This window comes from Labrus bergylta, chromosome 2, assembly GCF_963930695.1.
Source record: "Labrus bergylta chromosome 2, fLabBer1.1, whole genome shotgun sequence".
NCBI classification, from domain to species: domain Eukaryota; kingdom Metazoa; phylum Chordata; class Actinopteri; order Labriformes; family Labridae; genus Labrus; species Labrus bergylta.
In genome coordinates, this window is record NC_089196.1 from 30389767 (window position 1) to 30413762 (window position 23996).

General features: G+C 40.8%; 1 protein-coding gene across 3 annotated transcripts in view; it reads right to left on the reverse strand.

Moving 5' to 3' along the window:
• Positions 1-23996, reverse strand: part of vps13a (vacuolar protein sorting 13 homolog A) — a 46373-nt gene that overhangs the window by 20687 nt on the left and 1690 nt on the right. For all 3 annotated transcript variants that reach the window (XM_020656445.3, XM_065951411.1, XM_065951419.1), the window contains exons 2-43: positions 23796-23839; positions 23675-23717; positions 23499-23594; positions 23016-23117; positions 21141-21250; positions 20946-21005; positions 20766-20825; positions 19709-19789; positions 19282-19339; positions 18619-18746; positions 18399-18505; positions 18093-18264; positions 17379-17441; positions 15243-15375; positions 13550-13647; positions 13265-13407; positions 12166-12367; positions 11972-12086; positions 11085-11221; positions 10780-10912; positions 10334-10451; positions 10084-10216; positions 9694-9802; positions 8901-9076; positions 8650-8806; positions 8412-8491; positions 8229-8288; positions 7395-7593; positions 7166-7282; positions 6829-6932; positions 5906-6073; positions 4409-4716; positions 4156-4303; positions 3901-4072; positions 3692-3816; positions 3429-3598; positions 2986-3242; positions 1997-2187; positions 1347-1490; positions 983-1192; positions 627-770; positions 292-393 (exon numbers count right to left, since the gene is read on the reverse strand). In XM_020656445.3, the coding sequence (XP_020512101.2) occupies positions 292-393; positions 627-770; positions 983-1192; positions 1347-1490; positions 1997-2187; positions 2986-3242; positions 3429-3598; positions 3692-3816; positions 3901-4072; positions 4156-4303; positions 4409-4716; positions 5906-6073; positions 6829-6932; positions 7166-7282; positions 7395-7593; positions 8229-8288; positions 8412-8491; positions 8650-8806; positions 8901-9076; positions 9694-9802; positions 10084-10216; positions 10334-10451; positions 10780-10912; positions 11085-11221; positions 11972-12086; positions 12166-12367; positions 13265-13407; positions 13550-13647; positions 15243-15375; positions 17379-17441; positions 18093-18264; positions 18399-18505; positions 18619-18746; positions 19282-19339; positions 19709-19789; positions 20766-20825; positions 20946-21005; positions 21141-21250; positions 23016-23117; positions 23499-23594; positions 23675-23717; positions 23796-23839 (5477 nt within the window). The remainder of the gene's footprint in view (positions 1-291; positions 394-626; positions 771-982; positions 1193-1346; positions 1491-1996; positions 2188-2985; positions 3243-3428; positions 3599-3691; positions 3817-3900; positions 4073-4155; positions 4304-4408; positions 4717-5905; positions 6074-6828; positions 6933-7165; positions 7283-7394; positions 7594-8228; positions 8289-8411; positions 8492-8649; positions 8807-8900; positions 9077-9693; positions 9803-10083; positions 10217-10333; positions 10452-10779; positions 10913-11084; positions 11222-11971; positions 12087-12165; positions 12368-13264; positions 13408-13549; positions 13648-15242; positions 15376-17378; positions 17442-18092; positions 18265-18398; positions 18506-18618; positions 18747-19281; positions 19340-19708; positions 19790-20765; positions 20826-20945; positions 21006-21140; positions 21251-23015; positions 23118-23498; positions 23595-23674; positions 23718-23795; positions 23840-23996) is intronic.

A 23996-nucleotide genomic window follows, 5' to 3' on the forward strand; every position in this document is an offset into this window, starting at 1 on the left:
AATATGTCCTCTTTAAATTGTATCAAGAGCTGTTGCTTTCTGAATATACAGCCCTTTCCATACATGCATAAAACTCCTGAAAACTTCTAGAAATGTTGAGTTTGAACTGCACCTGTGAATGCAAATTGCCACGTTTTCCTACCAACCCCTTATATAAAATTCCCACAAGAAGCTACGGTGAGCTGAGATGTGAAGGCAGAGATGATATCAACATGGTGAAATATTTTGTGCACTTAATGTTTTAGAAACTTTCAGGAGTGCACGTGTGAAAAGAGCTCACGCTTATCGTACCTTTAATTCCAGTCTCCATGGTCTGAAACCGTCCCTTGTCTCATCCTCTAATGGCTCCAGCAGCGGTTCCCATACTCCCATTACCTCGTTATAATAATGAACCTACAGGCAAAGACACATTAAATCTTCAGTAAAGTTTGCAGCAAAACGAGTTCTGACATAAACTAGTGTAAACAAACATTTAACATTATGACAGACTTGAAAGAATGTCCAACGTCTTCATATTTGAGTTGACCAAACATTTGTTTTTATTTCATTGTTTCATGTTTAAGATTTGGATAAGATTCTATGATTAATGTTTTGAGAGAAAAGAAAAACTCCTGTGTGTGTGTTACCTCCAGGTTGAGCTCGCTGTGTAAATTAATGAGCGTTGACCAGTTTGTGACGTCTCCATGGAAGGAGGACTTGGCCAGAAGCATTGGGACTGTGCGGTGTCCCACTCCAGCCTCCAGAGTCAGACATATCGACTTGATGCTCACCTAGTGGAGACAGAGAGCCAATGCAATGACACACACTTTTTAATGCAACAAACTGGGAAATCTTAAACTAAATTCAATGTCCAGAATAAAATACTTATAAGTTTCTGGTATAAAAATGAGGAAAGTTGAGAATTAAAATGGAAACATGGGTGTATTTCTGTGTGTAAGCAGCCTTTAAGTATTGTAAGGTGAGTCATTGTGCCGTTGAATACCTGTAAAGACTCTCCCTGTGGTATCAGTGGGGCCAGTGATGCCGTGTCCTCATCTCCCTCCTCTTCTAGGAACCAGAGTTTGAGCTCCTTCCAGCCCCGCTTCTGCCACAAGTCCACAGGAACGGGACTTTCCAGCTCCTCAGGGGTCTCCGCTGTGGGCGTCAGTGCTGATTGGATGGTGATCACTGTGTTGATGATGATTGGAGACACCTGGGCGTAGAGGGATGTAAAGATGTTTCATACCAATTTACAGCAAAAAAGCGAGAAAGGGCATCTAAGGGTTTAATGATCAGCACTTCCTGTATCGTAAGACTGCTGGAGTCAGGTTGAACCGATTGAGGAAGGGTCCTTAGGGAACAGTTACCTTCAGAGTGAGAGCATTGATGGAGACCTCCATGGCCTGAGGGGAGGTCGGGGTCTGCGTACTCTGGAAGAACACCTGACACGGCAGCAGCACCGTCGTCACATTGTTTTTCCGCTTCTCTCTCAAGAAGGGACAGGCCACCACCTACAATACAAATCAGAATTAAAAAAGACTTTACTAAGTGGGTTCATTCTTTAAATATGGAAGCCCTAAGCAGACATGCATCCATACATTTTATTTACTCAGTTTCCCTGCGACAACGAGTCATTTAGACTTACTAATCTAAAAATATGTTGAAAATAAATGTTCTATGTAAAGGCCACATGTAAGCTATCATCCGCAAATGGGAGAAGGACTGAGACTGACATGAACCTGAAGAAATCTCATTTGGTGCCGGGGTTCTGTCCCCAGAATCTCCTCCTACGATCTCCTGAACTACGACAGTAAACCAAACTGAAAGCTAACTAAAAATAACACTGTAGTGTACCACCCTTAATAACCTGTAAAAGAATGTGTGAAAATATGTTGAAAAAACAAGTTAAGATCTCAAGAAAACAAAAGCAAAGTAATGTTTGGATGCATGTCCTCTGAGGGCTTCCGTATTTTAACACATAGGGTTCCCAGTGTTACATCATAAATCGTATACGAACCTTGAGGTCCTTGATTGCAGCGGTCATCTGGGATCCCTCTGCATCACTTTTCATCACTAGTTCGCACTCTGTGGTCATCACCAGGGCCGGGGCGTCGGCACGCGTCAGGTCAGCCACAAACACAATCTCCGGGTTTCTCACCACAACGTTCATCTCTGTCTTTGACACCACGGCTGCAGCTGCAGCTGGAGCTGAAAGCAGAAGACAGTATCAGAGGTAAACATCAGTTCAGACCATGAAGACAGTAAAGTGCAAATGATGTCGTATTAATTCTGCATTTATTATACCAATCAAGATGGTGTGAGTGTTCAAAAAAAAAAAACGACACATAATAAAAATGCAACCATCTAAACATGTTTTAAACGATCCCTCGGTTTGCAGACAAACAGTAAACCAACAGGTGTTGCAACGACGGAAGCGGGCAAGAGAAGTGGTTCAGATAGAAGTGATTGTACCCGACCTAAAAAGCCTCTGCATGTTTCTAATAAGCTCCACGAGCAGAAACGTGCTCAAACTAGGATCAATATTGGAGATGCTTTTTGAAAAATGGAGAGAGGTTAGAACACAGAAAGGTTTACAGACCCATGCAGAGCTGGATAAACACTGAAGCTTCAGAGTCCACCACATGGTGACCTGAGTGAGCATCGACTCTAGAGAGGAGGGTGTACCCACTTTAAAGTGTTTAAGGTTACATTTGGCTCCTTCAAGTACGAAGGAGAGATGCCATATGCCTTTTCATTGTACCTCTTTGATTCTGAGTTGTTTTTGAACACTAATTAACATTTTTACAGTTTGCTTTTACGACATACAATAGACTAACAAAAACAGTCAAAAAAGTCTTCCATAACCTCTCTACTTAATAGCTATGTATTATTAAAAGATCTCTCTGCATCAAATATCAATATAATAAAGAGTAATATTACCATATATATATATATATCAATATTGACAGCCACTTAATGATAGTTATACTGTTATTTTTCACTCACTTGACTCTTTAGATGTGATGGAGGTGCTAATGTTCTTTTTATCCGCTCCTCCTGAACTGCTCTTGGGCTGCGGCACTTGAGCAAAACCCTGCTGGGTGGCCTTGAGGAAGATGTCTGCCACAGTGAGCAGGAACTCCATGCTGGCACACAGGTAAATATCCTGCACCACTGTGTCCAAGGTGGTGCCATCACGGCCCTGATGGTAGTTCACCTCCACCATCATGTGCTGCTCGGCACCGGGACGCATCGCTATCATCCTGAAGAAGACGGAGAAGAACGGAGTTAAGGAAACAAACAAGGTGGGATGTGGAGAAGAGGACGAGGTGGGAGTATAAATGTGTTAGATGTTTGGAAAAAATGTGGCCTTACAATGGCGGTTTCAAAGTAGATTGTAGAGGAAGATGAATGACTAAATAAATAAACATTATGTGTGCTTTTAGGACCTCGGAGTGACCATCTTGATCCTGGGTCTCTTGTCATCGAGAAGACAGGCAGCCAGTCGCACTGACGCCTTCATGGAGCTGTCGGAGAACATGTGGACAGAGGTGGAGATGGTGCCCAGAGTGAACTCTGCCAACTTCAGCTGCTCATCGTGTGAATCCAACACCTGTAACTAAATGAAGAAGTTGAACACTGTTAGATATGCTATAGTGAAAAGTTAGTCTTGTTTTCTATTTTTTGCACACGCACTGTTTTTATGCATTACCACATTGCCATTGGGGCTGTACAAGACCAGCGTCATCGAGTCAAACTTGAAGTCCAATTTGAGCGTGCTCTTCAGCTTTCTGGTTTTCTGAGTCTCCACGACAGCCGCCGTCACTACCGTGTTACCTGCAGAGTTATCGTCACATGCAAGATAAGCTTTAAGCTGTTTAAAGTTGATACACACATCAAGCATAACCATATTCTCCTTACTGCTGGCTGGTCCTGTGGTTCCAGAGCCCTGAGACTCTTTGTTAGACACAGAGTCAGAGGAGTGGTCCGTGGTGGGCAGAGGAGGGAGCGCTGGAACAGCATCCGACTTCTCAGACAGGTTTTCACTCAGAGTCCTCAGGACCACCGTCATGTCGTCCTGGCTCAGGATCAGCTGTTGGGAACACAAAAATTACATGATCTATAAAAACACTTCATGTCGAATTCCTTTTCATGCTACCATACAGCGTCACTTACACTCATTGGTTTAAGATGAGCAGTGATCTCTATGTCAGGAATGTCGTGGTACCAGTTGGATGATAGATTTCTCTGGATTTCCAGGTCCAGGCTGACGGGCTTCAACAGCTGTGTCTCTCCTTGAAAACCTTCATTTATATAAGTGGTCCTGAAAGCAGCAAACAACAAAGTGAGGATGATTTTGTTTTTGTTTAAAGAGAGCAGCAGGTTGACTATACCGAGTTGTTCCTAAAGAGGGCTGCTGGTCTCTCACCTGTACATCTTGAGGTCTGTCAGCTTCACAGCCATTCGATCCACAACAGGCGGGATCTTCGTGTTGCTTTTACAAGGCTGCTTGGCAAATTCGTTCTTGACGGACAGCAAACCGAGGTCAGCTACGATGACGTTGGAGGAAGTGGAGGACTGGGGCAGGAAGATGACGGGCGCGTTAAAGTGGACGTTTAGAGCGATCCGCGTGCTCCGCTCCGCCAGTTCCTTGACACCCGACGCGGCCTTTCCTGCGGCCTGGACCGTCACCTCGGTGAGGGCATCTTTAGCCTCCTGGAAGTTATTGATGAACGCCTGGAGGGCAGTAAGGACGACAAAGTTAGAATATAAGAGAGGTACTTAAATTAGATTGGAAATGTGGAAAAGACGGTCAACACACACACACTAAAGGGGTCATATTCTGCTTTTTCTGGTTTTATATGCTCTGTAGTGTGTTTTCCAAGTGTCCTGTGCATGTTTAGGAACATCTATGTGCAAAAATTCAAAGTCAGTGGAAACATGGCTTCTCCTACGTCCTCCTGTTAGCTGTAGCATTAGCTGCATGTAACGCTCAGTTCTAGCCCCCCTCAATAAAAATTTGCCAATGTGACATCTTGTCAGTGTGATATCACTGATCTAAGCCCATTGGCTCGTTGTGGCAAGCCCAGCAGCTCATGTTGCACGCCCATGATATGCCGTAGCCTGCGGTAACACAGTAGTGCTAAGGTGCTAATGTTTTTGCTCGGCCCTCGGAGCCAAAGTGGCTGCATTCCCAATATGGTAAAAGGGGCGTGACTTTTCCGAGAACCGTGCTGAGCGACTGACCAATTACGGCAGAGCAGAGAGGCCGACCAATCAGATCAGACTTGGCGCACGTGGGGACTCTGAACGTGGGCACTTCAGAGCCTTAGAGAGAGAGTCAGAAGAGAGCCGGTGCATGGAGCGGCTGTTCATGAAAACAGACACTTTTTTAGAACTTTATCTATTGTGAACATACTTTAGTAGGTACATAGAGTAAATATACAAACCCCAAAAAGGGCATAATATGACATCTTTAATACATAAAGACATTTCTTTATTGTCCACAAAGGGCAAATCTGCCGAGGTCAAAGTTCAAAGAATCATACAGCTCAGTTCAACATACAACCCACCCGATGGACAGCTGTAAATAGAGATCAAGTAGAGCCTCACACACTGAATAAAAGTTAAAGTATTTTGAATTTGCACAATAAGCAAAACATAAAAAATAAACAAGTAATAGAAGACTAAAACTAAAAGGCTAAATATAAGTAAAACGATTAAATACTGTGCCTCTGGCTGGATCAGCGGGGGTTAAACTTGGCTGGTTGTTGTTGTTGTTGTTTTGGTTGAATTACTAAATGACTTCCTCTAAAGACGGGCACACAGTGATGACTTCACCTACATCATCCCTCACAGCTGAACTGAATGTAAAACAGGCTGACTCTCGCATCTCAAAGAGGAACAGGGAAATTGTGATTCTTACCAGAATGGAAGAGACAAACTTGTTGAGGAAGACGACCTGGATGCATCCCACAGTCAGCGTGACAAAGGTGTCGACTTTAGACATGTCCAGATAGGCGTCCCCTTCTGTGGCGTCTGTATAGTTTACCATGCGGAAGGCAAACACTTCCTTATCTGCTATCGACACGGCCTACGAAACGAGTGAGAGACAGGATGGAAAAAAAGAACATGAAATCAGGACCATCAGACAGCTTTTAGTTTCATTCTGTGCAACAAAAAAAAACAATTGGAAATTATTCCAAAATTCTTGATTTATTAATATCATACTGTAGACACAAAGTTTCAGTGCCAGACACAGCATGTCCTTGTAACCATAGTAACTCACTGTGATCAGCCTGCATTCAAACAAGACATTAAAGAACTGCTGCCAACTTTGTATACTCTGATCATTATGTACAGAAATAAAAAAATGCCCTCATCTTGTATTACAAGTTACATATCGTTGTGTTTTATAAGGAAGTAATAACCCAAGTGGGGACCTCTGTGACCTCACAACTTCCTTTGTAACTGAAACATACAAAAAACATCAAATCAAAATGTCCTCAAACGTTTACCCCTTTAACACAACCTGTGTCGTTATCTGTCGGCTAACAGACGATTGTTTTGTGACTTTGGAGTATGATTAATTAAGCAGGTAAATGATCACAAAAAAGCAAGATGGCTCACCCTTGAACTTGGCAAATCAAGAGGTTACGTCTGAGCTGAATACCAACTATCATCTATATGAACAATCACATTCCCAATATATATATTTATAGACTTAAAGGCTTTATATGCAATTTCTTGATCCAGCAGATGTCGCCCTTGAGCACCAGCATGAAACCAAAAACAACTCGCGAGGATGATTACTTAAGAGCTTAGAGGTTTGACTTTTGCACATTTTACCTTCTTGTAAAAGGCATCTTTGTCACAGTCCAGGATCACAATGTTTTTCAGGTTGGCCAGAACCTCCATCTCCTTCTTCCTCATCAGAACCTCAGAAACCAGACCTGGATGGTTGAGAAGGTGAGACAGTCAATACACAAGAGGAACATTCAGTCAAGGCTGCATCAGAGAAAGGTTATCCAAAGGACAGGAAGAGGAAACTGGCAGGTTTGGGTTGAACTGGTGTTGACATGCAAAACTATTTATGACTCAACACAAGCACATGCACAGAAATATAATAAAGAGGGAATATATTTCTGGTGTTATGAAAGAGGATATGTCACAAACAGTTTCATACCTTCGATTCTAATCTCACAGATCCTGGCTTTCTGTCCTCGGATGAAAACCTTCAGACAGCGGAGATCCGCTCTGATATGCAGATTCACCACGTCTGCAAACTTTTTACTTTTTGTACCTTTAGAAAAAAAGATGCAGAGAGGAAAGATGAGTAACTAAAGACACATACTTACAACACATCAACAGATTAAAATGTGAATACATTGAAGAGGAAACATTGGGATAGTTACTCTTTTTCTTGGTGATCGCTGCTTCTCCCTTCTTCTCACCCTCCTTCTCTGCCTCGCTCTCGTCCTCCTCGGGGATGGTGGGCAGCTCCTCCGTGCCTCCCTCTTTCTTTGTGGAGGGAGGGAGGAGGTTGGTGAGGAAGTTCATGGTGTTGAGAAGAGCCTCTGTATGGAGATGTACGTCCAGGGAGGAGAAGGTCACCTGATGGAGAATGCCACGATATAATATCAGTGCTTCTTTGCTTTTGTCTACATTTTTTTCTACCGTTAATTAAAATTTATTGTTTTTGTCGCTTTTTAAAATTGATGATGAAATCTTCATGAAAACACTTTGAATATTCCACATTATTTAAATACAGCATACATAGAAGCAGATACCCTATACCTTACAAGGGCTTTCACACCTGCAGAAAAATCTTGATATTGACAGGAGGAGCTGTATCTGTGAACGCAAACAACCGGATTGTTCCCCCGGAGTTTCTCCTGCCAGACTCCTAGTATTTTTCCCGCGGTAAGTCAGAGTGAACTGACACGAGAAGGCAGCAGGATATTCTCCGGAGAATTCACCTTGAGCCAATAGGAGGGAGTGACATTTCTATACTGTGACTGGAGTCAGCGTGCACGTAATTAAAAGGCTGCATTATGTTTTCTGTTCCTCAGTATGTTGTTCTCCGCTCTTTTGTTGGTACTCTAATTCCGTTGAACTAAACGTAGCATTGATATTGAGGCAAATATTCTGGTGCATATGTGAACAGCCAGGTCAGGAGAATATCGGGAGCAGTCCTCCTGAAATTATCTAGAAATTTTGAAAACAGCTCATGTGTTAATTTCTCTCACCTTAATAAGCTGCTCTGTGTTGTTGTGTTGGGATCTGAACTCAGGTCCGTTCTTATCAGCCTAAAAAAAGAGAAACAATCTTGAATGCAGAACCCATTAAACACCATCTGGAAAACACATAATAACAACTGTGGCACGACTTAAAACAAATGGAGACTGACTATTTTGATTCATCACACATACCTTTATATACTCCAGGGTAAGAAGGTCCACCTCTGTGTTATCCAGTGTGGTGATCAGCTGAACCTGCTTTTCTTCAGAATCTACACACAGGAAGAAAACTTTACATGAAAGAGCTGCCGCATAGATTCATCTGTTTTTCTATTCATCAAAGCTCATTTAAAGTACGTACTTGACAAATCAAAAAAAAGATTTTGGTAAGTAAAAGTGGAGCGACACCGTCCTTTAATCATCTACTGACCCATGTATTCAGGGCACTTGAGGCAGATCTCTCGCAGGTAGGTGTTGGATGTCATGTCAAAGGTGCGTAGTTTCAGTTCAGTGCCAAGACCCTCTATGTCCAGGTGGAGCACCGGGACCTCCTGATCCTCAGACAGACGACACAACTGAACAGAAAACTGGACAAACAGAGGAGGACACAGAGGAGAGAAGTTAGAACCATCAAGACATGAACATAGAATTTAACAAAGGATGTCACAGACTTCTCTTTACCTCACTGATTTCAAAGGTCAAGATGAGGTCAGTCATGTTTTTCTTCACATCTTCCTTGATCAGACCTTTTCTTTTGTGCAAGTCCGCGTAGCGCAGTGGCATGGGGTTATCTGCGAAGAATGGTTTTTCACCAATGGGAGAGCTGGGAGCGTCATAGAACAAATCTTCTTCTGAGCCTGAGGGTTTTCAAAAAGAAAAAAAAAAAAAACATACCATGAGCCCTCCTCTGTTAAACTATAGGCGCAAATACACAGCAGTGCAATATGTTTGGATGACTGTTTCACACATGCACTCCTGAAAATGTCTAGAACATTTCAGAACAGCCTTGCTCTCTCTTACACATGTCCCTCACAGCGGGAGAGTTTTGATGGCGTAAAGAAGGAAGCTGCAAAAAACACTTTACATTGTGTACATATATCATACACTAGTCATACACTATGATGACAGCCTTAGTATAAATGCGACGTGTCATTAGTGTGGCAACAAACATCCTGTTGAGCAGAAACGTTCTGAACTGAACTGCACCACTTGCGTCACAGAAATGTCATCACCCAATGCCCTCGCTTGGGGTAAATGTCCCTGAGTCTTTCCTGCTGTGTTCACACATCCGCTCACCCTGGCTTCTTGCTCAAATTTTACTCGTAGAAAAGAAGTCTGGATAAAGTCAGGTGAAAAATTCTGCAATTTCCAACCTCACATCAAAATGTCCTAAAGTTTTCAGGAGATTTGTGCATGTGTGAAAAAGGGATTTTTGAGGGGCAAAGCGGGATACTGGATGTGCAGTGTCTCTCACCCAATGAGGTGATGCTGATGGTCTCACATGACTCGAACATGAGAGACGAGCGCTGGTCAGCCAGGTTCAGAGGTCTCCTGGGAGTGAGCTGAGGGGTGAACGACCTCGGCTGAGGAGCAAAGGAAATTAAATCATGACCCAAACCAGCAAATACATTTGCTTATAACCAAATAAACATGTAAACACAGTACTTGTGTGCTCTCTGCCTTTTGTGTTAAGTTAAGTGTTTAATGTATCTGCAGGTTTATGTGCTCTGTTTGTGATTTCATGTCATTTTTGCTTATGTACCTTTTCTGGGTTTTATGCATTTATGCTCTGTTAATTCACTGTGCAGCACTTTGGTAACACATTAATTGTGTAACTCATTTACTTATTTTCTGCAGGTCTTACCTTGGAAGGAGCCGAGCTGTTTGCAGGTCTGCTCTCGGGCAGTGGGATACTGTCTACCAGCTCCAGAACACTCCGAAGTTTGACGTCAGAAATACGAAGAGACAGCAGGGGGAGCTCTCCAGACATCTTATACCTGACGATGCAAACACAAACGGATAACCTTTCATTCACGTCCACTCAGCTTTTTTGATGCTTCCAAAATGGGAAATATAATAATATCTACGTAGAAGAAAAAAAACTACAAACTTACTTTGCCATGCGGGAGTCTTTGACGACCATCGCCCTGCTGAAAACGACCTTAAGATCCACCGGCTCTAGGATGTGGAGAGGTGAACGCTTCTGCTTACGGGCCATTTTCCAGTCACCATCTATCACAGCGAGAAAGTTTAACATCACACACACACAAAAAAAGATCATTTTGTTGGAGTGATGTTGATTTTCTTGATAACTCAGTAACTCTTTCTGAACGGTTACACTGTTTTTCATTAAAAGAAGTTTGAGCATCCTGACGTCTCCAAGAGTAGTTTAAATCAGCTGAAACTCATAAGTGACCTCTCGGCCTCTCGGTAAAATCCCTTCAACACTCGACTGGGTGCATGCTCTCGTGTGTGTGTGTGTGTGTGTGTGTGTGTGTGTGTGTGTGTGTGTGTGTGTGTGTGTGTGTGTGTGTGTGTGTGTGTGTGTGTGTGTGTGTACCTGGTTTGCTGTAAAGAAACTGCAGGCTGCTTAGCTGGATATCAAAGCTGTCGTACGCTCTCGACATGAGGTCTTCAATGTTGCAGGAGCCCACTGACAGCTGAGGCAGGTGCTTCTTGCTTTGACTGGACATCTGAAAAAAAAAGACATCAAAATAACATTTAATGTCCGGTATCGCTGTTTAAAACCTTCGATTCCTTTGGAAAATAAATGAAACTGCTAAATTCACTTGACTTTTCGTTTTTTCAGAGCATCTTGTGTATCTTCAGAGAAACTAACACAGTCACTTGTTTGCACTTCCTGACCTGGAAATGACCGAGATCCAGCAGCATGATGTTCTGCGTGCCGTTGTAGAAGCCCGTCTGTGGAATGATGACATACGAGGCCATCAGGTTCACCTTCAGGTCCAGAACTTTCTGGGTTTCGATCACGTACATTAAACCTTACAAAAGGACAAAATGCAATTAAAATAATAGCCATAGCCAGAACACCAGATTCATCGGTTTGATCTATTACACAAATAATGATGACAAATACAAATCTTGATTCATTTTAACACTTAGGAATTCTCCGTCTTAACAAATATATCATGGTGTATTTTTGTTGCCGATTTCACAAGTACAGACATTGTTTTAAAAGAGGAGTTCACACATCCAACTCTCTCATGAAGTAGGTGAATAGGACATCAAACTATCACATTGAAAAGAGAAAAAAAACACACACTACCCTCAACAAGGTTCAGAGGGACCGAAACGTTGTGATTTTTTCTGATAAATTGGTGATGCCTAGCAAAGATCTGGAGAAAATTACCAACCCTGCCTTTAAGTAGCACTCTAGGAATAATTCAATAAAACATTACGTTAAATCCTTGAAATGTTAGGCCTTAAATTGCCTTAATGAAATAATATCAGAAGCCTATGAACTTGTATCCAAATGAGATAAAGGAAATGAAGACAAGGCTCGAAATTGTAGCAAAGAAATCTCAGGAAACAATCAGTCTCGAAAACATAAACAGGAAAACAACAATCCAACTTACTCATCAGACTCTGCATGAGCACGTGAAGAAACTAAATGACGCATGAAAAACAACGACGGAGAAATGTAGATATTTGCCCTTCAGAAAAGTTGAGACAAAGCTCTGCCTCCCCTCCTGATACTCCGTACAGGTCATGTACATGTTGGTGTAACTGACCTGTGGCTGTGCGGTCTCTAAACTGCTCCAGTTTCATGAGGGTGGCGTTGGTGAGCTCGTCCAGCTGCAGGTCGTCAGGAGGCATGAAGAACAGCGACATGCTGTTCACCGTTATCTACACAAACAAACAACACATTTAATATGCATCTGAATATTTCATGCTCATACTTTAATCCTGAGAAGAAACCACTCACAGCATCATAGATGATTTCTAAAGGCTGTGATTCCACATGGAGCCGCTGGTTGGCGCTCTCGTCCAGCGGGTTGGTCTCAAACAGGATGCAGAGCAGCGGGGTGCCCGATCCTGTGGCTGCCTTACGGGACGACAGGAGCGTAGGTGCAGGTCGGTTACTGGCCAGGCCTGTGACTTCAAACAAACTGAGCTGAGCTGTGATTCTGAAGAAAAGAGGAGAACGAACCAAATATTTAGGGGAACATTTAAGTTGTCGCCCTACTGAAAAAATAAAAGTACAACTTTAAGTTTGCTATTCTACATCAGGGTTGTCAAGATACCAGAATTTTAAACTTAGATATGATACAAGTTAAAAATCACACGACATGGATACCAGTTTTGATACAACAGCAACAAAAGCAGAAGCCCTAAGCACCAAATAATGGTTAAGTTCTTGTTAAAAACTGCAGGCAAACTCCTGCAAAATGTCTAAATTGCACAAATACGCTGCACCAAAATGTGGCCAAGTATTTATGAAATTTAGACAGCGCTCTCTCTCTCTCTCTCTTTTTTTTCTCATGGTTGCCTTTGGTTAAAACTGAGAAAAGATGTGCAGTTTTTTCTAAAGCTTCAGTACTTTTTGTTACTATCGATCATTAAAATAATAGACTGTATTGTTTTAGAAGATGTGGCATCAAAAAGTATTGAAGTATCCAAACATTTTGTCTATCATAAAACCAAACGTCCGCTGAAGGATTTTTTTTTTTTTTTTTTTTACGTGGGTTGTTTTTTGTTTTTTTTTCCAAGAATTTTCAAATTACAAAATATTTAAGTGATAGATTCTCTTTACTTGTTAGTCAAAATGGGGCTCGGGTTTAGCTCAGTGGTTGAAGCACACGTTCAGGGTACAGAGGTTTAGGCTCTCTTATCGACGGCCCCAGGTTTGACTCTCACCCTCGTTTATTTTCTGCACGTCTTATCCCGTTTTTTCTCAACTCTATCTACTGTCCTTCCCTCTCAATACAGGTAATAAAAGCCCCGCAGAAGCCCCCTTTTTAACATAAACTTCTCATATGTTTAGAGGATTTGGCTTCGTAAACATAAAAGAAGTTTAGACATACTTGATAGCTTGTGCTCCGGGTCTCTGTGTGAGTGTGGACAGGAGCTCTTCCACAGTCAGCTTGATGATCTCGTTCTTGTCTTGCTTGTCTTTGATGGACACGGTCAGCCTCTCCATGTGGAAGTTCACCTTCATGTCTTCAAACTAAAAAAAAAAAAAGAGACAGAATCAAAGTATCGCACCTGAGATTTGCATTTTGATCTCTGTATGACTGTCTGAGCGGGATGAAGAACAAACGTTTGTGTATTTTTAGGGGACAGGCGGGTGTCTGAGGGAGGTGACTCACATTTTTTGGCAGGTTGGGATTAGCAGTGGTGGCGTCGCTGTATCCGATGGCAGTGTAGAGTTTAGCTTTCTCAGCGGAGGTTAACAGCTCATCAAAACCTAACACATCGAGACAGAACAACAGAAAACACAGAGAATTAAATAAAAAGGTGTAACAAGGACGAACATAAACTGCTTAAAGACAAACATACAGGAGCAATATAACCAAACCCATCTGTCCACATCATTATAAAAAAAGCACAAGAAATCTAAAAACAAGACATCAACAAAGGAATACAATCACTACAGTTCACAGAGACATTTGCACCAGGAGGAATACCTTGTGTCACTCAGTGTGGGCTGAGTGAGAGACATTATCATGACATTTCCTAAATGTATACATAAAATTAAATGTGGAGACATTTTCAGTGTAGGAGCCATATGGTGTGTTTTACCTCGGTTGATTATTTGTTATATTTGACTCCTTATATGGAGTTTCTTATTATGTCCAGTAATAAGCAGTGGGCGTGGTTTACTTTATTTATTACCTGTGCATTTGGGGGTGGCGGGAGCGAGACAAAGAGGGTGAGTGCTTTTGAAATATTTTCTATTGACCGTCATCGTCATTGTATATAATCATCATCAACTAAATTATCATCTTTGGACATTTTGTTTACAAATACTTTTTCCCTATTTTGGTTTATTAAATCTACAAAAGATATCTGGACTTTTTAAAAATATTTTTACAGCACGAATGAGTCACAGGTACAAACAAACTTAGTATCTCTGTGCGGCATTTTTCTATCTTAAGCTGCCACAATATTCAGTATCAAACATTTGACCTGCTGTTAGAATGAATTTTCATGAATCATTCATCTTGGTAATTTTGAAAAAAAAAAAAGTTAAAAGATATATCTTTTAATTTTGTCAACCATGTTAGGGTGATTCTTCTTTTAGGTCTGTGTAGCTTTAATACATATGTGTTAGTAATCTCATATATAGCTATATTTGGATTGGATCCAAGTGTATGAAAATGTGATTCTCTGAGGTTGAAGAAGTGTAAATGTCAGACATCATTATCATGTTACTTCAGCATCTTTTGCACTACTCACCACTGCTCTGTTTCTTATTTAGTCTTGTACATATTAGTCTTTGTTTATTGTGTTTATTGTTGATATTTAATCTTATGCTTGTACATAAGAGAGCACAGTTCAGCGAAGTTTAATTCCTTGTGTGTGTAAACATACCTGGCCAATAAATCTGATTCTGATTCATTTACATTTACATTTACAATGGCCTATTAGAAGTGTATCCAAACGGAAATGAATTTGTAGGCTGTACCTTCTAGAAAAAAATAAGGAAGACTGTTAACACGAAAGGTTTGTCAGCCATGCGTGCCTGACCTTGGCCAAATAAATTCTAAGATAACCCACAGTCTGTTTTAGGATTTCACCGTTTAATATTTACATCACCTAACACTTCCATCTTGGTAATTTGAGGAATATTCTGAATGCATCTGTAACTTTTCATTTTAGCTTTACTGTCATCGCACCACAAGTGAGCCGCCTACAGCAGAGTACAGTAAACTCTGTTTTAACATTGTCCGTGGATATTTGAGATTTGGGGACCAGCATACTAGCTTGAGCGTGCAGTTTGTAGTGTTTGCTACACGTGTGTTTTATCCTTTATGTGTTTTAAAATGTTTTACATCCTACCTCCAGTCTTGACTTCTTTTCTTTCCTCTTCTGGCTCTGCTCCCCAATTCCACATCCAGCTTACCCAACCCTGGGACTGCTCCTCCTCCATCTTTAACCCCGGACGGTAGATACACAAGCCTGCTTTACTCGCCTGTGTAAGAAAAGATGAAACAAAAAAAAAGAGACAGTGACGAGATCCAAATTCTTTACTACTTCAACAAATGAGAAATAATTTATCTTGATGCTGTCACTTAAAACAGTTAAACTAAATCAAATGAAAATTAATCTGTTGGCAGTTTCCTTCGATGATTCTGTCAATCTGAGTATTTAGGTGGCTACAAATTGTTTGTGTCCTTTCAGGAACAGAAAGCTTAAAGGTGTAATATGTAGAATTTTTACATTTAAATATCTTAATTAATTAAAAATTGACTAAGCCTATGTGTTATATATTTTTTTGTTGAGTACTAACATTACCTCAAATATTTCCAACACATATCACAGCTAGAGAAATACTTAATGTTATAGTTCCAACAGGACGTGTCTTGTCGTGGTCGCTTCCATGATGAGCCGCCATTACAGAAAAAACATGTTTATCAGATGTTACGTCAAAGACTGCTACATAAGGAGGCGGGAGCTGCTACTGAAAGCTGTCGCAGTGTTGCTGTTTGTGCTGCTGTTATAAAAAAACGTCACGTACATTATACTTGGAAACATCGTCTGTAAACATATCCTCGTTCTCAGGTCGGTTTCGCCCGTTCGTCTTTACTACGGTCAACGCGGAGTTCGTTTTCACTGAAGGTGGTGGGGTGAGCAGCAGAGAGAACTCCCACCACGACGTCATCTTTTTGTTATTGTTTTGATTGAGAGCCCCCTGGTGGCGGAATTTACATACTGTGCCTTTAAGAGGCGGATATTCACAACTTCATCTGCCTCTCAAAAGGAATCTAACCCAAAAGAATGCTTTGCTCGTCCCCGATACTTACTAGTGAGTTTGTTTTATATGAGAAATATTATGTTGAGAAAAAACAATCTATGGCAAATTGCTAATTAGGAAATTATTATTTTTTTGTCAGAGATCAGCTGTGAAGGAAAAAAGGACTGCAGTGAAGTGAGACACACCACATGGAACTATTTTATAACACCTCAGCCAAAACCACAACCACATGATGCAGCCGCTGAGAACTGCAACAACTGTCTCTTACGTTCTGCTTATACTCTATGTGGTAAATCAAGCAGGCAGAAACAGAGCTGTGCTTAAATTCTACTTTCTACTATCTTTGTTTGTTATTTTCTTTAAAAAAACAAGTATTAATCTGTTTTTTTTTTTCATGCTTTAAAAAAAGGTAAACAATTGGAAATATAAGGATTAAACTAAATGTAATTATTAAGACTGCGGTAGACAAGCATGTTTTTCTGACATATCCGCCGCCAGCACCGAGGGGCCACGCGGCCTCGGGTGCGGGGATCTCAAAACCGGTAATGATCCTTCCGCAGGTTCAAGGATAAGACTTGTGTAAATCTGTGTAGTGATACAACAGAAAACTCAAAGTACTTGGTCTTTTTCGATTCTCTGATTTTTTTTTGAAATTTTCAAAATCCAAAACAAAAAACACAGTACAGCGAGGAACATTTCTAACAGGCAGCTGGAGTGGATCACCGGCTCAGTCTTAAAAGATGAGTCCCCTCCTCCTTCCTTCTGGACGAAGACTTTCAGTTTCCAAAGTACAGAACAACAGCTTTGTCCCAGAAGCCGTTATAGAGCGGAACAAGTCGTAGTGTGTGTGTGTATCTATCATGTTTTTCCTCTTTACTGCTTGATGTGGTCGTTGTAATTTCATGAAGAGCTGGGAAGCTGTTGTCATGCTTCTTAGTGGTCCATTATTCATTTATTGTGTATTTCTGGTGTTCTGAGCCATGTAGCTTTTACAGATCAACTTGTTTTATCAATTGTACGATTGGAACCTGCGCACTTTATGCATCTCGTACCGCGTGCACTTTGTACTGTTTTATGTATTGTCTGTGTTTTATTAAGTGACTCTCCCTGCAATCAAATTTACCTACAGGGTACAAATAAAGTAACCTGAACCTGAGTTACATTTAGGAGTGTAAGCACAGAAAGAAAAGGTGACACAGTATGTTAGACAGTGAGCTTACCTCCACCTCAGCCTGCTGTCTGGCTAACGTGATGTTAAAAATATCCAAGGTCTTCTCAGGCCCCTGTGAATAATCACGAGAAAAATTGATTAGAGCTTTCAGCAGCTTCTTCAAGCAAGGATGCATTACTTACCAAATGTCCATTATGATCCACGTCAGGGAAAGATGATGCTCAGAGAGCGGAAGACCGACAGAGGAAAATACCTTTTCATTTAAGGGTAGTGTTACTCTGAGATACATTATCAATCTGAAATGCACTTCAATCAATCCTTGGATAGTGGATAAGTAGGTTTGTGATTATGACTAGAGCAGGCGGTAAATTCCTCTCACTGCAAGGATATTGAAAAAGTAATGTCTTTGCAATTAACTACTGGACTATTACATTACAAATATTTTATAGGGCATGAATCACATTGCTGTAGTCGATTAGGTTTTTGACAGAACGCAATTAAGCAGAAACTGCAGGGCTGCATAGGTATGAACTGTCTGGATGTATGTGCAAGGAATACATTTAGCTCCAAAAGGAACAAAAAACCCACAACATTACTTACAATAATAGCATCATGAAAGCGTGATACTGTATTAGAGTAAAAGAGGTTGTTTAAAGGGCCATAATCCTAAAAAAATGATATTTTTAGAACTTGAAGGACTAATGCAGCAGTGCAGATAAAAGTGGTGTAACAAGTTGTCTTGTTTCGTTCAGGCCTGTCTCACCTCTAGCGCCTTGAGCAGCTCCTCGCTGGGTTTCTTGCTGGTGATTTTGGTCTTGTAGAGCTCTTTGTAGCGTTTCACCATCTGCCGGTGGCGGCGAATCTGATCCCATGACCACATGTGGAGACGAGGCTTCACGTCCACTTCCAGGGTGCCTGTTATTATGTACTTCCACCTGCAAGGTAGAAAGATAAACAGGAGACACACATTTTAACCTTCAATATGTAAAACCAACAAACGAGTGAGGGTAAGAAGTCACAAGGAATATGATCATATGGCATTCAAAAACCAATAAGTGTGTTTTCTGACCATATATGGGCATTGGTGTGAACTTGGACCGCGGGTCTGTACTTCCTGTACGGCAGGTTGCGTGACATCATGTCCACTGAGCCCAGCAGCTCCAAGATGCTAATGTACTGGAAAGAGAGGAAGCCAGCAATTACTCAGAGGACTTGATCTCATCTTCTATCTCCCTCTCCCAGAAGAAGAGTTTCAAAGACACAGTTTTACACACGAACAGAACACCAACCTGGGCTCTGTTCAGTTCAATGGCCACCTCACTCAGATTGACCATGAGGTCCACTTTAGGAGAGGAGAAGTCCACATCTGAGCGGGGATTCATCCGCAGTTTAGCGTCGGCTGAGATTGGACGGAAAACTGTGTACCAGCAACAAGGAAGAGATTATTTTAAGCAGATTTTTAATCATTGCATTTTTATTTTTTAATACGTTTTGGTGCAGAACATGGCTTTGTTTTCATGGGTAAAAATTGACAAGTATTTTGGTTGAATATAAAATACTAAATGAGGCAACGCCTGCGAGCTAGTTCAGGCAGAAAACACTCTAGCTGCACAGATTTTACGTCATTCTCACAATCTCCAATCATCATCACATCCTCACAAGTGAGTGGTCTCTCCCTCTGTTCCGTCAATATCTGAAATCCCTCCACCACACCCAGCATTCGCCTGCAGGCTCCGACTGGGGTTTAAGTTATTTCATCACCACTCCTCAATTACTGCATTTAAAATAAATCTACGAGGAGTGAGGAGGTCGGAGCCTAGGCGCCAAACTCAAACTTTGTTCAGCTGCTGCAAAAAATGTGCAAACATGGGTCGTCTGTGCTTTTGCCTCAAACTGAAAATCAAAACAACACATTACATGAGAGTATTAAAATATGACAGGGAGACACTCACTGAAGTCATGGCCGACAGAGAGAGAGCTGTTGGTTTCCATGCTACTCTGAAGACATCGCTGTTGAATAACAAAAGGGAGAGTTACAGAGATTAGTTCCTATTAATAAAGAATATATTTCATCCATCAAACTATTATAAAACCACATGTACAAACATTACACTAGCTCGGCTTTGTGGTTGAAATTAATGGCTATAAAGTTCTGCAGGGATCTTTGCACAAGCAATTTGCACAGGCAATATTCAGAAATAACAGCAAACGGCCCACAAGGATTGATTAATTCAGTGACTCTAAATTTGAAGCTGGTCCATGATGTGCTCACAATAATGGTGTTGTGTTTTCAACCTCTCAAAAAAAGGTAGAGTAAGGTATAGGCAAATCCAGGCTAGTGGGAACAAAGTTTAGCACGGTAACATGAGAGTGACTCACCAAAGCCTCGTCCGCACTGTGATTAGAGAAGAGAGTCGAGTTGACATTCCAGTAGGCAAACAAGTCGTCGAGCTGAACCAACTGAGAAGAAGGAAGAAGGAAAACACAGAGAAATTAATGGTGTGGTGTTCTGACAGAGATACAAACAAAGCAGAGCTGAGCTGACAGTAGGGAAAAACATGTATGAAGTTTGGATTTGGGCAAAACACTGCGCATCAAATTAGCTCAAAAAGTTTTTAAAAAGTTGTTTTTGTATTTATTTTCTGGGCCTTTTGCCTTTATTGGACATGACAGCTGAAGGGAGACAGGAAATGTTGGGAGGAGAGAGAGATAGGGGATGTCAAGCAGCAAAGAGCCGAGGGCGGATTCTAACAAGGATTATAGCCTCTGTACATGGGGCACGTGACATAAACACATTAAAAGTGAGACAAACCAGATTTATGTGCATGTTTGTATGTATGTCTATATATACACATACATATATACATATATATATACACACACACACATTCTTCTTCTTATTATTATTATTTATTTTTTCCCTGTTCTCTTCTTCTTTTCCTCCCTCTTTTTATGATGGCCACATTAACACCAAACATTTTATAACTTTATATATAAATATAATGTTCCTCTTTCCATTAATGTTGACATATATATCTTTTTTTTTCTTTTTCTCTCAATTATCTTCAATTTTGTTTCTGTTTATTTTTCTTGCTACTTCCCACTCAGCCACTCACTTTAATGCATTATACTGCCACACACACATTCAACACTTTTCTTATACACTACCTCAACTTACTACTTGACTTTTATTATATCTACTTTAATTGTATTTGTCTTTGCTAATGTTTTGCGTATTTTGATTTTGTTTTGTTTATTTCTGTTTTATGTCTATGTGCACATTTTTGTTTTGCACTTATCACAAAAAAAAGTGAGACAAACTTGCACATTACACCAGGGGACAAAGTACTCAAATGTAAAACATGCAATAACCACACACATGACATGTTTGAAATGTCTTCTAAATAGAATTTGTTAAATTGGTGGAATTTCTTACCTTAAAGAAAAGCCGGGAATTTTCATCCAGCAGACTTGGATTCCAGTTCTTATCCGCTGTCTACGCGAGCAAACAAGCAGTGATACATTTAATGTTTTTGTTTCAGATATGCCTGCAAACACCTTGAGACTGAATGTAATTCAGGATTTAGTAGACCAAAGGGACTTCACAATGCATTACCTGAAGGCTGAGGTTTTTAAGGGACACTCCAAAGGACAAAGGACAGTTTGGATTAGTGACCTGTGGAAAGCACATGACAGTAATAAGATCTAAGCTCACGGGAGGCTGGTTTAAAAGCTTACTTTACATTTGATTTGAGTTTGATTTACTCTGAACACATTTCATGATAGTAAGTAACCCGGCTTGAGCACTCACATCGTCTTCATAGCGTACGTGGATGTTACAGATTTTGACCTGCAGGTTTTTGATGACCTGAGTGACGAGCTTCTCCACAAAGGTGTCCTGTTTCTCCAGGCCGGGGTTTTCTGTCAAACACAAAACAATACCATGAAGTTCACTTTAAACCTACACTGTACTTTCACAGTTAGTTTTAGCTCTCATTACTGCTGTTGACTTGTTTTAATGTATTAAACTCTTATTTATTTTTTTCCCTCCATGATTTATTTTTGGTCTTTTTAACTTTTTTTAAAGATTTATTTTTGGGCTTTTTATGCCTTTAATAGAGAGACAGGACAGTGGGTAGAGTTGGAAGTCAGGATGAGAGAGTCGGGCAAGACATGCGGGAAAGGAGCCACAGGTGGGATTCAAACCTGGGCTGCCCCCTTGGAGGACCAAGGCCTCCATACATGGGACGTGCGCCAACAGCACCCTTATTTTGGGCTTTTATGTCTTTATTTGAAAGACAGAACCAAGGATAGAGACGGTAATCTGGAAGAGAGAAGTGGGGAATTACATGCGGGAAAGGAGCCACAGGTTGGATTCGAACCCAGGCCATCCGCTTTGAGGACGACAGCCCATGTACAGGGGGCGTGCAAACTAACCGCTGGTCCACTGGGCCCCTCTTGCTTGCTTTAAATACATAACATCATCTGAATGTGAATTTGAATCCTCGTTTAGTTTTTACCAGCATGTACAAAGTATTTATGTTGATTATGATTGAATTTAAATGTCATTACATAAACATGCATCACCTGTTTTTACTCTGAATCAACAGTTCATAACTGTCAATGGTTGAAAATGGTTTAGTGAAAATGAAACTAAATTACATATAAAAATGTATGTCAACAAATCTCTTCTTTTTTTTTTTTTGACTGAAACAGACAATGTGCTTACTTTAAGATTTTTATTTCACATACTTTATTAACCCCCTTGTGTTATTTTAGAGACATGCTTCTCACACACATAGGCCCGAATTACACACCAGTGACCAGAGCTGTTCAGGAGTTCAGTGCCTTTCTCAAGGGCACCTCAGCAGTACTCAGGAAGTGACCTGGCACCTCTCCAGAAACCAGAACAACTTCCCTATTTTGCTCTACATCAGTACTCGAACGGGCAACCCTTCCAGTTCCCAACCCAAGTCTCTACAGACTGAGCGCCCCCCAGATGTTTCAAGCAATAGCTATATTTACACTAACTATAACTGTATTTATGAACTACTGACCTCAATTAGTCTCTACAATCATCAGTGAATATTGCACCTACAGTACATGCTACTACAGTGCTGTTGATAAAATCCCCTTCAGCACTACTTGAAAAGACTACTCTTGAATGTTTTCTCAAAACATTTAAATTCTCTGAAGATAGATATAGCTTTTCTAGCACAGCATATAAACAGATTCATGTGTATCATGGAGCAAATATTGGTATTTACTAATTCTCAAGTTCTAGCATGAAAAAGAGCCAATCTGACAAAGTATAGTGAAACATCCAGTAACAGCACAATAAGCATGCTGGCCACAAGCACACACATCAGCAGAGAAGAACCACAATAAAGTGTGAAAAACTTCTGGCTGCTCCACCACAGGAACTCACAACTACACAAACCATGACCACAGGGCATCAAATCTCTGCTTTTCCTTTTTTCTTTTTCACACATTTCATGCATGTTTTGTCATTTTTGCTACTACTCTTCTTGTTACCAACCCGACAGTAACAGTGCTTGTTGCTGCTCAGTACTCAAAACCTGTTAAAAGTTAAAGGGAAGTCAAATGTCTGACTTTGTCCAGTCGCACACAGGTAACATTTTCTAACACGTTTACACACAAACCCGTTCAAATCAGGGGGTCTAACCTTGCTCAGCAGCCTTCAGCTTCGTCTCCTCTATTCGCTGTAGTTCCCTCTGACGAGCCTCCTGTAGCTGCTTTTCCTCTTTTTCTGCATCATACTTTATACCTGGAAGAAATACACAAACAATGTTTACTTACATGCACATCTTTGAGAAACAGTAAAAGACACAGACAGGTACGCTTGAGTTTCCTGTTTGTCCTGACGTGTTCTTTAGGGTCATGAATATTTGAGAGACCTCCTCTGTCTGAGTGTGTGCTACACCATGTTGTGTCTGCATATCATGAGGGTTATTCAATAGACTGAACACGACACATCTAAAACACTTACGAATATTTTCATTACAATACATGTCTTTAAAAAGACGCTAGATGTAAAATGGGATTAATAAACCGACATTGAAATGCAACAAGTTAGTTAAAAAAAGAAAAATCAGCAGCACATGACTAATCTTTCATGTATTTAACCGTTTAAAGATGTTGGTCTTACTTGCTGTGGGTACTATAAGCAGAAAGACACCGTCCAGTGTCGCCTCCACTGACTGGGTGTAAAGGTTCTTCCAAGGAATCTTAAGCTCCAGCCGTCCTGTTAACAAAAACACTGAGTTAAGAAACCCTTCACTTGTCCCATGGTAAAGGTGACAGATGAGAGGAAAAAAAACTCACCTATATGACCGGCTCTGACTTTAAAAGGAATGTCAAGTTGACTCTGCAATGAAAAAGGAGTTAATTCAATGTAACATCAAATGTGTCCCACAGTGAGACAATATTTATTCATGCAACTTACCAAGGCATTCTCCTTAATTTCAAGATTTCTAAGAACAGCATCACCTGAGAGGGAAGCAAAGGTTGTTTACTGAATGTTACTGTACCCCTCTCACCTTCTTGAACTTTATATGTTGCAGAAACGTTTTTGTAAGATTGGAAACTTTCTCCAAAGCAACAGAAACATCTGCCCCCCCTCTTCAAAAAAACTAAACATTCTTTC